This window comes from Rhipicephalus microplus, chromosome X (genome assembly GCF_043290135.1).
Source record: "Rhipicephalus microplus isolate Deutch F79 chromosome X, USDA_Rmic, whole genome shotgun sequence".
NCBI classification, from domain to species: domain Eukaryota; kingdom Metazoa; phylum Arthropoda; class Arachnida; order Ixodida; family Ixodidae; genus Rhipicephalus; species Rhipicephalus microplus.
Genome location: NC_134710.1, coordinates 233,984,192 through 234,002,288, shown reverse-complemented (window position 1 = coordinate 234,002,288; position 18,097 = coordinate 233,984,192). Strand labels below are relative to the sequence as shown.

The 18,097-nt window shown below is 44.1% G+C and overlaps 1 protein-coding gene across 7 annotated transcripts in view; it reads left to right on the top strand.

Moving 5' to 3' along the window:
• The window catches only part of LOC119187845 (copper-transporting ATPase 2), a 166,858-nt gene that overhangs the window by 14,463 nt on the left and 134,298 nt on the right, over positions 1–18,097 (top strand). For all 7 annotated transcript variants that reach the window (XM_075878798.1, XM_075878797.1, XM_075878802.1 and 4 more), the window contains 4 exons: positions 3–164; positions 11,536–11,615; positions 15,444–15,603; positions 17,711–17,944. In XM_075878798.1, coding sequence (XP_075734913.1) covers positions 3–164; positions 11,536–11,615; positions 15,444–15,603; positions 17,711–17,944 — 636 coding nt within the window. The remainder of the gene's footprint in view (positions 1–2; positions 165–11,535; positions 11,616–15,443; positions 15,604–17,710; positions 17,945–18,097) is intronic.

The window sequence follows — 18,097 nt, the reverse complement described above, 5'->3', positions numbered from 1 at the left end:
AGATCAAAGGCATGACGTGTGCCTCTTGTGTTTCTTCCATCGAATCTAACCTCTTGAAGCGACCAGGTGTGACAAAAGCATCTATCAGCCTTGCCACGCAAAGGGGCCATTTTGAGTTTGACACAGAACTCATTGGGCCACGGAGGCTTATTCAAGCTATAGAGGTCAGTATAGTGGTAAAATAGTTGGTTCATGTAGCATAGGTTTTCTCTCTTATTTCTTTTATGCATTTCTGATTCCAAAGCTGAGCATTTGAACAAAATTACCTTTTTGGTTGGGTTAATTAATACTTTCAAAAAGCCCCAACCAAACAAATGTGTTTAGTTCCCCTAAATTTTGGAATGTGGGGGAAATACATTCTGGGCTCCTTTAGAGGAAGTGACAATGGAGATGCCAAGGTGCAACCTTTATTGTTTATCACAGACGAGATGGAGAGCAGGTGCGAAAGCACATTGTATTTGGTGGTAAGAGTGTTGAGGGGGCTATGCTTGCTGTGTTTGCTTGTGATTGACAGCCCAGGGGTGGCAGGATACAGTTTAGTTCACTGCAGGCTCAGTTTCTCTTGATTTTCTTGCTGTGCTCAGATCATGTGTAAACTGTTGGCAGGTTTCCTTTGCAATATCTCAATTTAATTTGGTGTTTTCGATGAAAAATTTGTTTACTAACAGTCCTTTTTGTTGGTTATTTTCTGTTGTCAGGATTTCGATCTTTTCAAAGGCAATCTTATGGTCTGCATCTTCAGATGGTTGTGCAAGGGTGTTTTATTGTCTTCAGAATGTTTTGACATTGTTTATGTGCTGCTTAATTCCATTAGTAAAATTTTTAGTTTCATCAATGTATGTGGCCTGGTCGTCGAAACATCTGATATTATGGACAACTCCTTGCACTTTCCTTCTTGGTGTTTTTTGAAGATTTATTGTGTTGGTTGGCTTGTGTGTGTGGCCTTTATGCCTTTCTTCAAGATCGTGCTGGTGGCTTCACTGTTGTCTTTCACGTAGGGGAAGAGATTCATTTTTCGAAAAGCGGGGTTTTTGGGGTGGTCTGTCTGAAACTATATTTTTTCTGCAGGATTTCTTTCAAAATGAAATGGCTCCAGTAGCCGTTTTTCTACCGTTTTGTGCAATGCATTTTTGTTCTTAATGGCAATTCAATTGTAAATGCAAAAAAGACAGACCCCTTCCATTCCTTGATTTATTACTGAAGTGAACTGGACGATTTTTATCTTTCTCAGTTTACCGCAAACAAATGCTACCTACACAATAATTCAAGTCACCCTGCAAGCCAGAAAGTATTGGTAGTCAGTACTTTAATGAGATTGAAAACGCATTGCACATTAAATATAAACAGGAAAAAAGAAAAAAACATCATTTTCACATAAAATTCAAAGAACAGCTGCACGAACTAATTTATTCAAAAAGTGCTTCAGCAGCAAAAAAATAAGCAGAACTTGGAACAGGCTCCTTTCCACGTTCCCAGAAACGGATCTCACTTCCCTACTTGAAAAGCACCAGTGAAACCACCAGCACAGTCTTAAAGCAAGGCATAACTGTCGCTTACAGACCAATCAACACAATAAGTCTTCTACCAAAAACTTAGTGATCATCCACTGAGGGAGAAAGTGTTAGGTGTATATAAAATCAAATACTGTTAAACCCTTTTCATAAAAGACAGCACTAGATAATAGTTCTTGTTCCTTATAAGAGACGCCTTTTATGAGCTGAATTCATTGTCTGAGCGACTATTGTTTTGACATAGGCTCACTGGACTCCCCTGTACCCTGTTGTCTCTTACATCTTATATCAGTGCCTTTTATAAGAGGCTTCAACTGCATTCCAGCTCTCCAGCCACATATACCGTATATACTCGTGTAAGGGCCGCACTTTTTTTTCGAAAATTTTGCTAGGTGCGGCCCTTACACGAATCAGGCCGATTTAGTACAGGCAGTACAGGCCAAAGGTCTGTACTGTTTATGCAACAGTAGCAGAGTGCAAGAGTCACAAATGACATGCCAGAAATGTTTTTATTCGGATTCCATTTCGCTGTCCTCGTTCTCGGAGGAGCTCGCCTCGGCGTCCGCGTCTTCCCAGAGACGGTCATCTTCGGTGCCGTTCATGGAGTTCGAAATTCCCGTTACCTTGAAGCTTTTAGCAACTACTTCTACTGACATGGCACGCCACGCATTCAAAATCCATTCACACACCTGTTGGAGCGACGCCCGCTTCAGCCGTCCTGTAGGGGTCTTCTCGTGGACGCCTCCAGCCATCCATTCAGAGTAACATCGGCGAAATTCCACTTTGAATGGTCTGTTGACGCATACGTCGAGCGGCTGCAGCACACTCGTCAGGCCACCGGGAATGACGGCCAAGTCCGTACGAGTTGCGGCAACTCGGTTCTTGACGCGGTCGGTCAAGTGGCCCCTAAAGCTGTCCAAAACAAGGAGGGCTTTCCGTTGTAACAGCCCTCCAGGTCTGTTTGCCCAGACGGTCTTAATCCAGTCAACGACCAGTTCCTCGGACATCCAGCCCTTCTCTTGCGCACGTACGACGATTCCCTGAGGGAACTTCTCTTTTGGGAGAGTCTTCCTTTTAAATACGACGTACGGCGGAAGCCTCCTGCCGTCTGCCGTGATGCACAACATCACAGTGCACCTTTGGCGTTCTGCACCAGTCGTGCGCACAGACACACTTTTCGCACCTTTTAAATCCACTGTGGTGCTTTCCGGTGCATCGAACCACACAGGTGTCTGGTCCGCATTCCCAATTTGGGACAGGTCGTATTCATGCTCCCTCCTGAGAGCATTCACGAAGCGATGAAACTTAATGACGTGGTCTTCGTACTCGCGCGGCAGTTTTTGGCAAATCGTCGTTCGGCGCCGAATAGAAAGCTGGTTACGGTTCATAAACCGCGTAGCCCAGCCCCGACTTGCCTTGAATTGTGCCGGGGGTATTTCCATGTGGCGAGCGATGCTGAGGGCTTTGACGCGTATCATGTCAGTCGATACGGCGTAGCCGTCCCTTCGTGTGTCGACGACGTAGTTGACGAGCTCGCTTTCGAGTTGCGGGTACTTGCACTTTTTCCCGCGAAACGCCTTTCGGCTCCTGTTAGTAGCGGCGAGGGCATCTTTCTGATTCATCCAGTAACGCACGCGCTTCTCATCGACGTCGTACTTTCGTCCAGCTTCCCGCTTCCCGTGCTCCTCGGCATAGTCAATCACTTGCAGCTTAAATGCTTTAAACGTAAACATTTTGACAGCAATCTGTCTGGCTGGGTAGAAAAGTTTAGAAAATTAAAATTGCTCCAGCCACAGTTCAAAAAGAGCCCGACGTTTCGAGACCGACTCGGTCCCTTCCTCAGGGGGTGACTGTCTTGGTCATGGAAGTGTCGTCGCGTCGTGCTCTCTCACCACGGCTCCGGCTTTCCCTTTCCACCACGTTTCGGAGACCGTGAACGTACACCGAAGGCATTGTTCCCAGCGAGCGGTTCACGTTGGCAGGCGTATGCTGAATGTGCCAAGACTCGAGCAAGAGCCTCTTTCCCAGATTCCGTTCTGTTTCAATAACAGAAGCGCCGTCTAAGTCAATTTTATGGTCGTGCTTCTCGCAGTGCTCCGCCAGAGCGCTACGTTGCACTTCCATCTTCCTGACGTCGTTCTTGTGTTGGCGAATTCTTTCCGGGAAACACTTGCTCTCGCCTATGTAGCTGGCTGGACAGTCAGAACACGACGCTTTGTAGACAACGCCCGGGTGTAGCTCCCTCGGAGGCCGGTCTTTCGGCCGCGGTAGTAAGCGAGCGAGCGTCGAAACAGGTTTATGGATTACCGTGACCCCGGCTTTTCCTAGGATTCTCGAGAGCTGTTCACTTATGCCCGGCACATATGGAATGGCGACGCGGTTGTTCGGCGTCTTCGTTTCTCTCGTGTGCGGTGGTGTGGCCAGGGCGGAAAGGGGGTCAGGCGGTGTGTCGCTTGCAGGTGTCTTTCCGCGGTGCGGTGGTTGTCGTCTCGACAAACGGCGTGACGCCCGGCGGATGAACGCTTCTGTGTAGCCATTCCTTCGTAGCTCGGCGACAATCCTCTTTTCTTCTTTCTTCCTCTCACCTTCCGACGTGCAGATTACTCGTGCACGTGAGAGGAGTGCCGAAACCACTGAAGCTTTGTGGGCAGTTGGATGACAGGACGAAAAATGCAAATACCTGCCGGTGTGAGTTGGCTTTCTATACACCGAAAAGGTCATGCGCTCGCCCTGTCGTCTGACTAAAACATCGAGAAACGGAAGCGCCCCGTCTCGCTCTCGTTCCACCGTGAACTGTATCGCTTGGTCGATGGAGTTTAGATGTTCGAGGAAGCTGTCTACTGCTGCCTTCTTTATTATGCAAAAACAGTCATCCACGTACCTCACAAATACTTTCGGCCTGTCAATAAAGGAGCCCAGTGCCGTCTCTTCTATGTGTTCCATTGTGAGGTTCGCAGCCGTAACGGAGATCGCCGCTCCCATCGCGGTCCCGCTGGCTTGTCTGTAGAAGCTCCCGTTGACGCTGAAATACGTCCCCTTGAGGCAGTATTCCAGTAGGCGACACAGTTCGTCGACGCCCAGGCAGGTTCTTTCATCCAAGAGCTCGTCTTGGTTCAACGCTGCTCGTGCGCTGGATACCGCTAGTGCTACGGGCACACTGGTGAATAGGGATACGACGTCGAACGAGACGAAGCACTCATCGCTGCTCACGGTCACATCTCTCATGCGCTCCAAGAAGTGGCTGGCGTCGCGTATGTGGGTTGGTGTTTGCCCCACGGGCAGGTATTTGCATTTTTCGTCCTGTCATCCAACTGCCCACAAAGCTTCAGTGGTTTCGGCACTCCTCTCACGTGCACGAGTAATCTGCACGTCGGAAGGTGAGAGGAAGAAAGAAGAAAAGAGGATTGTCGCCGAGCTACGAAGGAATGGCTACACAGAAGCGTTCATCCGCCGGGCGTCACGCCGTTTGTCGAGACGACAACCACCGCACCGCGGAAAGACACCTGCAAGCGACACACCGCCCGACCCCCTTTCCGCCCTGGCCACACCACCGCACACGAGAGAAACGAAGACGCCGAACAACCGCGTCGCCATTCCATATGTGCCGGGCATAAGTGAACAGCTCTCGAGAATCCTAGGAAAAGCCGGGGTCACGGTAATCCATAAACCTGTTTCGACGCTCGCTCGCTTACTACCGCGGCCGAAAGACCGGCCTCCGAGGGAGCTACACCCGGGCGTTGTCTACAAAGCGTCGTGTTCTGACTGTCCAGCCAGCTACATAGGCGAGAGCAAGTGTTTCCCGGAAAGAATTCGCCAACACAAGAACGACGTCAGGAAGATGGAAGTGCAACGTAGCGCTCTGGCGGAGCACTGCGAGAAGCACGACCATAAAATTGACTTAGACGGCGCTTCTGTTATTGAAACAGAACGGAATCTGGGAAAGAGGCTCTTGCTCGAGTCTTGGCACATTCAGCATACGCCTGCCAACGTGAACCGCTCGCTGGGAACAATGCCTTCGGTGTACGTTCACGGTCTCCGAAACGTGGTGGAAAGGGAAAGCCGGAGCCGTGGTGAGAGAGCACGACGCGACGACACTTCCATGACCAAGACAGTCACCCCCTGAGGAAGGGACCGAGTCGGTCTCGAAACGTCGGGCTCTTTTTGAACTGTGGCTGGAGCAATTTTAATTTTCTAAACTTTTCTACCCAGCCAGACAGATTGCTGTCAAAATGTTTACGTTTAAGTCATTACGCAGTGACTTCGGTCAGGAAGCAGCGCTCCTCGCAAAGCGGTACGTGAACGTAGCACGCGGCGTCACGACCTACCGCAACCATCTCGACTTCACTAGGACCTGTCGGGAGAGGAACGTGATACCACGAAGCCTTCAGCTCAAGCGCCTGGTGCACACGGCGGAGGGCAACAAGATCATCGCACAAGCTGAACGGCGGCTACTAAACGCCCGAATCCATGAGTGCCACAGCGTCATCAAGAAGAAGGAATTAGACCTGTTCTTTCTACGACGGCAACTTCAACATCGACTGCCCGACATCTTTCCGTCACTGGAGGAGTTCGCACGAAATGTGGCTGCAACAACAGCGCAGAAACGACAAGCGACCCACAAAAGTAAGCTTGCGACGCTTCAAGGCGAAAAACACCACTACAGTCCTGACAACGAGAATTTCGTCGTCAATCTGTCCTCCAAACAACTCTCCCCGACAGAGCACAGCGTGCTGGCGAAGGGACACAACTTCAACACGACCACGACACGTCCGTCACTGCCGAAGATCATCGCGGCTACGGAGGAAGGCATAAGGCGACTCGACAGCGGCATTCGGGAGAACGTGCGTCTCAAAGCTATCGGCGTACTATCAAAAATAGGAAAGCACCGTGAGCACAACCTGTCGAGAGAGGAGTGTAAGGCGATCCATGCGCTCCGAAATGATGATAAGGTTGTCATCCTCCCGGCCGACAAAGGGAACGCAGTGGTCCTGCTCGACAGGGAGGCATACAACGACAAAGTGCGAGACCTGCTGGACAGTCCGGCCTACGAAAAGCTGACGAAGGACCCCACACCAAGTGTCCAAAGGGAAATGAACAAGCTCCTGGCGGATATCTTTAAAGCGCACCCGAAGGCGAGAAACACATACCTCCAGCTCATCTGCCGGAACGGCTCTGCACCAGGATTTTACGGGCTTCCCAAGACCCACAAGCCCACAGTTCCGCTTCGTCCTATCGTGGATTTTACAACATCTCCACTCCGGGCGCTGTCCAAGTATCTCCACCGGACTCTCGCGCCGCTCGTGGGGCAAACACCAACCCACATACGCGACGCCAGCCACTTCTTGGAGCGCATGAGAGATGTGACCGTGAGCAGCGATGAGTGCTTCGTCTCGTTCGACGTCGTATCCCTATTCACCAGTGTGCCCGTAGCACTAGCGGTATCCAGCGCACGAGCAGCGTTGAACCAAGACGAGCTCTTGGATGAAAGAACCTGCCTGGGCGTCGACGAACTGTGTCGCCTACTGGAATACTGCCTCAAGGGGACGTATTTCAGCGTCAACGGGAGCTTCTACAGACAAGCCAGCGGGACCGCGATGGGAGCGGCGATCTCCGTTACGGCTGCGAACCTCACAATGGAACACATAGAAGAGACGGCACTGGGCTCCTTTATTGACAGGCCGAAAGTATTTGTGAGGTACGTGGATGACTGTTTTTGCATAATAAAGAAGGCAGCAGTAGACAGCTTCCTCGAACATCTAAACTCCATCGACCAAGCGATACAGTTCACGGTGGAACGAGAGCGAGACGGGGCGCTTCCGTTTCTCGATGTTTTAGTCAGACGACAGGGCGAGCGCATGACCTTTTCGGTGTATAGAAAGCCAACTCACACCGGCAGGTATTTGCATTTTTCGTCCTGTCATCCAACTGCCCACAAAGCTTCAGTGGTTTCGGCACTCCTCTCACGTGCACGAGTAATCTGCACGTCGGAAGGTGAGAGGAAGAAAGAAGAAAAGAGGATTGTCGCCGAGCTACGAAGGAATGGCTACACAGAAGCGTTCATCCGCCGGGCGTCACGCCGTTTGTCGAGACGACAACCACCGCACCGCGGAAAGACACCTGCAAGCGACACACCGCCCGACCCCCTTTCCGCCCTGGCCACACCACCGCACACGAGAGAAACGAAGACGCCGAACAACCGCGTCGCCATTCCATATGTGCCGGGCATAAGTGAACAGCTCTCGAGAATCCTAGGAAAAGCCGGGGTCACGGTAATCCATAAACCTGTTTCGACGCTCGCTCGCTTACTACCGCGGCCGAAAGACCGGCCTCCGAGGGAGCTACACCCGGGCGTTGTCTACAAAGCGTCGTGTTCTGACTGTCCAGCCAGCTACATAGGCGAGAGCAAGTGTTTCCCGGAAAGAATTCGCCAACACAAGAACGACGTCAGGAAGATGGAAGTGCAACGTAGCGCTCTGGCGGAGCACTGCGAGAAGCACGACCATAAAATTGACTTAGACGGCGCTTCTGTTATTGAAACAGAACGGAATCTGGGAAAGAGGCTCTTGCTCGAGTCTTGGCACATTCAGCATACGCCTGCCAACGTGAACCGCTCGCTGGGAACAATGCCTTCGGTGTACGTTCACGGTCTCCGAAACGTGGTGGAAAGGGAAAGCCGGAGCCGTGGTGAGAGAGCACGACGCGACGACACTTCCATGACCAAGACAGTCACCCCCTGAGGAAGGGACCGAGTCGGTCTCGAAACGTCGGGCTCTTTTTGAACTGTGGCTGGAGCAATTTTAATTTTCTAAGCTTAAATGCTGCAGTGAATGATCTCAGATGCCGGCCCATCGTCCGTCACGTGCGCTGGCTTCTGCAGGGTTCACTACAACCAACAAAGTGACACCGACGACACCGATCTGAAGTCGCGCTGCCAACGTATCGACACGATGCTAGGAACGATGCCAACAAAGAGGCCGCACAAGGCAAATATGGCGGCGCGCTGTCAACAGCGTGGTCGGCGCGTCGGCGGAAGTAGAATAAAAGCGGAAAAGCGTGCAGCGCCATCTGGCTGTAAATGAACTAACTACACTTTTCTGGCGGGACATTTTGAACTTTTGTTTTTTTTTTTTTTTCGAAATATCCGCTTTCAAAGTTGGGGTGCGGCCCTTACACGAGGGCGGCCCTTACACGAGTATATACGGTAGTGGCTAAACGAAAAATTTCACCGGGAAACTTTAGCAGCACAATGTTAATACATTCTCAAGACAATGAAACCTCCTTGCAGAAGCCTTAGAAGATGCAGAATATAAGATTGCCTTTAAAAGGCCTGAAACCCTAACGCAGAAATTAACCGATGATAGCGACTGTTACTGTAGTCACGGTTCACTTAAAACGCCAAAACAACTTGAACTTTTAAAAAAAAAGCCTGCCATTAGTTGACCTTCATGACCTGAACTCAACTGCTTCCTGCTGCCCCCAGCACATCATTCACGTGCCACTGTAGCAAGCACAACCTCATGAACATTCTCATCACAAAATAAGATGTGCCTTTACTTCTGCTGTGAAATAAGTTAAAAGTTTTACTTCGACGTCTCTGTTGTCCCTCTACCTAACAAAGGAAGCTGTGCCACACAATGATTTCAGTGTTTGTTGGCTGCTGTTTTGACAGATATTTTTGATGGTTATTATAAAACCATTGTTATCATGCATGTTTCTATACTCTAAAATGAAACGTAAGATAACCAAAGCAGCTTTTCTATAGTTTGCATTTCTAATGCTGTGTGATTACCTCATAGCACTTCACAGGTGTTCGTTTGCATTGCTCAATAACTCAAATATTGTGCGAACCTATTCTGACGCTTTTGCCATCTACTCATGTTTACTTCTTGTAGTTTGTTTTCCGACAAATTGAATTATATAATTTTAGCATAGTCATACTTTATTGTGATATAACTGAATCGAATAACTATTTCACACAAGTCATGGACTACTTAAGAATAAGAATGCTGTCATCTTGTATTGGGGTGATTCCACGAGAGATCGACACGGGTCCAAAAGTTGATATTTTAGATTTCATTGAGTATTTTATATTTCGTGCACCTCTCACCAGGTAGCCTGAAAGTCAACTTCGGTTTATGATTAATGGCATACAAAATGAATACTTGCACACAAGTCACACTTGTGCGCAAGTATCCACAGTGCGAGTGCAAAACTGAAGTATAGTACGTTAAAATGAATTTCACAATGTTTTTGTCGATAAAATTACGAGAGGCGTAATCTTTGTCCCTACTTTGAACTATATGATCTAAAGCATTGCCTCCGAGATGCGGCACACAGCAATTCATCTGTAGAGCAGACGACGGATGACAACTTGCCCTAAAGCGTGTTCTTCAGTCTAATGCGGCAGTCTTCGTGCCCCAAATGATAAAAATTTGTTATAAATCGTTTATGAACTCATTCAACATTCAATTCTCTTACCCAACGTGTTGCAAACACATGGCCGTCACAGCAGCTCCATCTGTGTGTCAGTAATGGAGAGGCACCACATAATAGAAGTCTCAGTGCTCTACGTGTAAGAGTGAATTCAGATACTGTAGAATACCGTGTTCAAAATAGTTACTCCTATCTGCTAAAACAGCCTTTCTTCACCAAATGGGGTCACGTTTACTCGCGTTTGAAGTTTATTGCCGCTTTTCCGTTCTGATTTCTAGATTTCTCAACTTATCAGCGCATTCAGGAAAATCTCTGATTTGTACCACGAATATTGTCGCTAAAAACAAAATAATGCAACATGTTTTTCTATATTACTGTATGATGGCCTTCGGTGGTTCATTTACGAGATTGTAAGAAAAATCGAAGATGGGGTTTTTTTATTATTCAAATTTCAGTGGAGTACACTTTTGCCAATAACAGAACTTTGAGGCAATATATAAAAATTTACATTTGCCTACGGCAGCAAAAATTTATGTACCTAATGAACACACCATATCCTTAAAACGTGTCAAGTTTGAAAACCCTGCTTGCATTACTTTCGGAGAAAAAAAATGGGGAATACGTAACTTATTTTAAACTGTCGCAAAATTAGACATTATTAAAAGCTATTTTCTTAAGGTCTACAAACTTGAAACCGTATGAATTCATTCTTCATTAGACATGCATTTCAGTTAAAAAATATCTTCCTTGAAACAAAAATATTTGTCTTTTTATAGCATCTGCAATTCTCGAAAATGACAGGTGACGAAATTGGTGCCTCCGTGTTGGTGAAGTTTGATATTTCTTTTCTCGTAAGTTATGCCGTTAATCATAAAACGAAGTTGACTTTCGGGCTAACTGGTGAGAGATGCACGAAATATAAAATACTCAATGAAATCTAAAATGTCAACTTTTGGACCCGTGTTGATCTCTCGTGGAATCACCCATTGTTATTTTCAAGTTAATGTGGCAATAACTGTCAGTGCATGTTGTTCAAACTGGAGTAAGTTTGTCAGTGACAAAAACAACAAAAAGCTTGCACAGACCCTTGTGCCACTGCAGAATTGTATTATACTGTTGTTAGAGTACATGGAAAAAATGTAATGGCTGTTTCAACAGCGAGAAACATGCTGCTGTAATCTAACTTTTGTGGAAATTCTATTTCTATTTGTTTTACCATGATCATTATTATGAGGCTGACTGCGCCCATTGCAGGGCAAAGGCCTCTCCCTTGTTCCGCCAATCAACCCGGTTTTGTGCTTTCTTCTGCCGCGTTATACCTACAAACTTTTTAATCTCATCAGCTCACCTAACTTTCTGTCTCCCCCTCATGCATTTACCTTCTCTGGGAATCCAGTCAGTTACCCTCAATGACCAGCAGTTATTCTGCCTATGCACTACGTGCCCAGCCCAAATCCATTTCTTCTTGATGTCAACAATGATAGCCTTAACTGCCTGTTTGTTCCTTGACCCACTCTGCTCTCTTTCAGTCTTTAGCAAATACACTCAAATATAGTATGATTTATATCTCTTTTATGCAATCATTATTCAGGAGCTGGGGTTTGAAGCATCTCCTGCGACTGTCAACAAGCTTGATGTAGACCATCTAACTCATGTTGCTGAAATTAGAAAGTGAGTTGTATTATTCTTATCTCTGGTTACTTCATTTTATTGATTGCTTGCTGAAGTGAAAGCTGCTTACAACAACTGCATAGTTGTACCTTGTCGTGAGAATTGGTTGTTTACATTGAAACACTTGGTAAAATGCTGGAGGTTTGATAATAACCTAGCTTTGATGTAGCAACTTGTCTGCTAAAACAAACAAATTGAAAAGTATTGACAACCATGATGTTGGTTTCTATGGCTGAAAAAAAAATTGAAACAAGATCGTTGTGCCTCAGTTCTCTCTTTTTTTTTAAATAAATTTCAAGGAAAAATGGAAGAAATATGTACATATATAGTTGCAGTTGATGGCAGGGTGACATGGCAAGTACAATACCTCTTTCATTGTACTTTTGCGAACAGGAAATGCTCTGAAGGCTTCCTGTAGCAGGCAAAGGAATTTCTTGTTTGTTTAATATAAATTATACAGATTCGCTTAGTTTAAAGTACAGCTTAGAAAGTGAAAGTTTCTTTTTTTTACTAGTCTACCAAGATGGCTTTTTTGTTAAAGATAACTTTTTTTTAAATATATTTCAGATTGTGCCTAATTTCCGAAAAATCCTTTAAATTTTGCTTCTATTGTTTTGTTTACAGAGAGTCCTATCTTGCATCCAATCACTGCAAGTCTTTTTGCATTACCCAAATACAAAACCAAATACAATATAAATAATATTGTTGTCAGCCTTGCGTAACTAGGCTGATAGCAATAATAATTTATAATGTAAAAGATTAAGTAATTAGAAATTTTAAGCTGGGTTTTCTTTTATGGCCTGTTTCGTTTACTTGTTTAACTAATTATCATATACTTGCATCACTTTGAGCATGTTTTTTGTTCTTTACTTATTTGTTGCAGTTTTCTGGTACTTCCACTTTTCACTTCCACTTATGTTAGGCAATATTACATGCTGTTATAAGTAAACCTTTTATTGTTATTGTTCATCAAGAGTCCCACTGCTGTTGCCAGACTTTGGGACCCTCGTACGCATACATTTAACTGTGAACTTTGTATTTTGAATGAATAAAAACTGAAATCAACTGCTTAATAAAAAAACTGCTTTTTCATCAGAGCTCTAATTTTGTACTATTTCAGTACTACTCAGTTTAGCAAAATCCTACTGTGTGATTTCAAGGCGTGTGCAAAAATTAGTATGAAAATAGATATGGCATGCAAAGCAAGTTATTCTGCTGACAAATTCAAAATAAAAGCAGACAAAAAAATTTTCCTTTTCTCGACCCATGATGACTTATTGCAATCAAAATGCAACCACTGTTCATGTTGTGGAAGCTTATGTCACACTGAAACTTTTTTGCAACAACCCACGCATGCACTTTTTGACGTCATTATCATGCCATGTTACAATAATGCACAGAAGCCGAGCTGTTGACGTGGAACATGAGAAACTATGAGTTTCTTTCATTTTATTGGATTTGAAATGTAGGATCCTTTAAGCATGTGAGCCACTGTGCAATGTCCCATGCTATGACACTCATTGTGTTAAGCAGCCTGAAACTCGACATAGGACTGAGATGAAAAAGTTGATGAACGAAAGCACACACTTGTCTTCATTTGTCCCCATCCTCCTACCTTTTCTTACTATTTGCTTAGATTTGTTGATTGATGTGTGGGGTTTAACGTCCCAAAACCATCATTTGATTATGAGAGACGCCATAGTGAAGGGCCCCGGAACTTTTGACCTGGGGTTTTTTAACGTGCCCCCAAATCTGAGCACACGGCCTACAGCATTTTTGCCTCCATCGAAAATGCAGCCGCCTCAATCCCGCGACCCTGTGGGTCAGCAGCCAAATACCTTAGCTACTATACCACCGCGGCGGAGAGCTTAGTTTTGTGCTGCTTAACAAGATAGGCCAACGCTTACTAGGCCACCCTGCCAAAATGTACATTTTGAAGAATGTTAATTGCCACCAAGTCTAAATTGACATGGGAGTTCGAACACACTCGTTGTAAAGGAACTGGCTGTACAACTCATTTTTAAGCATGGTTTATTTGCAGTACACTGAGATTACTGTTCATGCAGCTCTAAAGAGTTCAAGACACATTTATTTCTGTAAATTATATCTGTGCAGCATAAACACATGTATCATGGTCATCATGGCGAACCAGTTATAACTAGAGCTGTGCGAATAGCAACATTTTGGGTGTGAAGCAAATTTGAATATTGAAGTGTGAGTGCGAATCAAACAAAATATTTTTTGAGTAGTTCTAGAATATTTTTCGAATGCTTGAAAGCAAAATTGCATCAAAACAAGCTGCAAAGGCTTTCTAAGCATATTCTTGTGAAGTAGAGACACGAAAGTTTTTTGGCTAAGTTGGTGAAGCTCTGGCAGCATAATGTTTCGTAGTTGTCTTATCAAGAATGAGGCAATGTAGAGGCAGAATGGTATATTACCAAAGTGTTGCTCACAACACTTGACAAGTGAAAGGCAAAAATACTGTTTTCTCAGCCTCTTCTCCTCTTTCAATCTCTGTGGGGGGTGGAGAAGAGTGTGCTCCTTTAGAGCCTGGTGTTCCAAATCTGCTTTGTAGACGTCAATATATAAGAACGTCAGAAATTTCAGCTGCTAAATACTTTTGGCGTCTGATTTTTTGGACTTGCGGCCCAAATGTCTGGTCCAAAACAGCGTAATTCATCCCCCACCTCTGCCACAACCATCGTCTCCATGTTGTGACAGGTGTTTTGTCATGTCAATACATTTGTGACTGTAGCAGAGCAAACACTATTTGAAAAAAAAAAAAAGTTCAAAATTTTGGATATTTGCACACCCCTAGTTATAAAACATTATGTCAGACGCTACATTTGTTATAAAAAAAAGTGAGTTTGGGGCACTGGAATCATTGTGGAAACTAATTTAGGGTGCAATTCAAAATACTGGAAGATTTTATTGATTGATTGGTTTGTGGGGTTTAACTTCCCAAAACCACCATATTATTATGAGAGACGCCGTAGTGGAAAGCTCCGGAAATTTCGACCACCTGGGGTTCTTTAACGTGCACCCAAATCTGAGAACACGTGCGTAAAACATTTCCGCCTCCATCGGAAATGCAGCCGCCGCAGCTGGGATTCGAGCCCCGCTGTGGCGGTCTAGTGGCTAAGGTACTCGACTGCTGACTCTCAGGTCGCGAGTTCGAATCCCGGCTGCGGTGGCTGCATTTCCGATGGAGGCGGAAATGTTTAAGGCCCATGTACTCAGATTTGGGTGCACGTTAAAGAACCCCAGGTGGTCAAAATTTCCGTAGCCCTCCACTACAACGTCTCTCATAATCATATAGTGGTTTTGGGACGTCAAACCCCACTTATCATCATCAGCCGAGATTCGATCCCGCAACCTGCGGCAGCTGAGTACCTTAGCCATTAGATCACCGCAGCGAGGCAATACTGAGAAGTTTAACCGCGGTGTTGGTGCTCCACTTGGTGCACAACAAAACAACAACAATAACAACAACAACAATAATAATAATAATAATTTTATTTGATTTCTGTATCTAAAGTCTGTAAAGCATAGTTTATTGTTTTATTTTGCATGTGTCTGCACAATAACTTTATGGTTGATCCTTGGGCACGTTAAATCAGTGATTGATTGATTGATTGATTGATTATTATTATTATTATTATCATCATCATCATCATCAGTAGTAGTAGTAGTAGTAGTAGTAGTAGTAGTAGTAGTAGTAGTAGTAGTAGTAGTAGTAGTAGTAGTAGTAGTAGTAGTAGTATTGCCTAATAAAAACTATATGAAAGAACGCTATTTACATGTTATAATTTGTCTCATTTTTTTCAGATGGCGCCGTGCCTTTTTAATTTCTCTGATTTGTGGCATTCCTACCATGGTTGTGATGGTTTACTTTATGGCCTTTGCTGACATAGGCAATCATTGCTGCCTTATTCCAGGGCTATCCTTGGAAAATCTTCTTTTGTTTATTTTTGCATCACCAGTTCAGGTATTTCATCATTTTGGTTATCATGGTGAGGCATAATTTCATTGTGCTTGCTGCAGCATTGCTCTTAGGGAGCTGATTGGTTCTACTTGAGTATAGAGTGTGAGTTTGTAAGCATTCAGGTGCCTAATACAGTTTTCAAATGCTTGTACGTGTATTTGCTGACGTGACATCGGAGATATTTTTATTTATAGGTTGGTGGTTTATACTTTTGGAATTCGACAACAGTGGCTTTTGGAAGCTTTCAATAAATGTGCCCATTATTCTGCAAGAAAACAGTGTTGTCATGCACATTATGATTCAGAGACACAGCTCAGGATGAGAAGCTTGTCCAATATTTTCTGCACTAATAAGCCGTTTCTTTATACTGAACGAATGCAGAATAAACCCTAAATGCAGGACATACTAATCTACTTTGTTTTATTGTTCTCTTTATGGGTTCTTTTAGGATACAATTAACTTCTGTTCATTTGATCCTGAAAGAATCGATGAAATTGGTCTAATTGTCTTGAGTTGAACCAAGCAAGAAGCAGGAAAAATGACAGAATAGGTCGCTGACTTGTCTGCCAGTATTTAACCTTATTATAATGCATCCTTTAATTGAATATGCACCTTAATTTTATGGGTGTGAAGTAGAAAATTGTTTTAAATGTTTACATTACAGTACCTAAGCTACATAGAAATTAAATATAAAAACCACATATGTCTTATTCAGCCAGTAAACAAAAAAAAAAAACAAAACCGAGACTATATTATATTTCTTTTAGCTAGCACTTTATCACCATGAAGAATGAGATATGTTGTCTTTAGTATGCGCTCTATGAAAAGTTTGATGTTCTGCATTTATCAAATCAGTTGTCAACAATCACAACCAGGATAGTGACACTGATGCCAGACCAAGCACTTCACTAGTCTATCAGACTGCATGTGCAAATTAACTGAAAACTGAGAAGTGGTGTGTCTTATTGCAAATTGCTGAATAAGTAAAATAACATATTGTTTCTTGGTGTACTCATAATGAGACAGAGAAAAATGTCTTATTAGTTTGGTTAGGCTGCAGAAGCTCGCCGTCTATGTTGTCATCTTTTGATGACACCAACGACACTGCGCAGGCAGGCTCTGTCTACATTGTTATCATAGTTTTGGCTTCATATCAGATAGCAGTGCCCGCATTGCATCACCCAATAAACTTCTAGAGAATTCTGTTGTGAATAAAAGCATGATTTATAGTCAGGTAAGTGATGTAATAATCCATTTCAAGCCATCATTTTCGTACAAGATGCACCCTGGGCCGAGTAAAAATATGAATTTTTGACAGGTCACGACATATTTTAAGCATTGACTATTTTATGAGCAATACGAATTTGAACCGTGCTGCTTTAGAACTGTTACTACTGTCTTAATTGTGCGAGAGGTGTAGGTAGGATGACCAGCCAAGTTAAATTTATCCTGCAACGGCTAATTTCACAATCAAAGTAACAAAACTTAGCTTATATAGATAGGTATGGGGCACCAGCTGGTACTTCTGTTGATATTTAATTTCCTACAAAAAAATCTTATTACACTCAAACCTTCATGGAACGAACAATGGTATAACGAATTATTGGTTATAACAAAATAAGTGAAGAAAAGTGAAGAATAGTTTTTTTTTTTTATGTATACAGTGTTAAGAAAATATGTCCATAACGGATATTTAGGTGTAATGAAGTACATTCTTGTAGCAGGTATGACTTTGCTGTATAATGATGTTTGAGTGTAACTGCAGTTGAATTCATCAATTTGAATAATTGAACATCAATTGGTTTTTAAATTTTTTTCTGCCAGTAATAAATGAAGTTAGCATTCAAGAAATACTTTTTTATTTAGCATAGTCAGTTCTCAACTGTTTTGCTTGTAGTTCTCAAGGTCAAATGTCAGTGTCTTAGGAAAGGAACAAACGAGGCAGAAACCATGTGTAGCTTTGTTTATGTTCTGTGGTGCCTGTTAATCTTGCAGCCTTGTTTAACATTAATTTTTTAAGGAGCCTTGTTGAAACATCAAATTTCGTATGCTCTTCAAGATTCCATTCGCATAATGATATTGAAATTACATGTGTGCTGTTTACTTCCAGTTTCTGGGTGGGCGACACTTCTATTTGCCAGCATTTAGGGCCCTGCGGCACGGCATGGCAAACATGGACGTATTGGTGATGTTGGCAACCAATGTGTCCTACCTGTACAGCGTTATCATTCTTCTCTACTTTGTGGCCACTCGATCTGATCGCAGCCCTACCACATTTTTTGACACCGTACCCATGCTCATTGTCTTCCTTTGCCTCGGCCGCTGGCTTGAGCACCTTGCCAAGGTACATAAGCAAGATTGTTTAGCATAATGAATTTTGTGGCATTACTTTGGTGGTTGCGGCCTGGCTGAAAAACCATGTTAGCTGAGATGTCGTTAAATGTTTAAGAGTTAAGGCAGCTGCTTTCCATGACAATGTTGTTATGTGTGTCAAGCT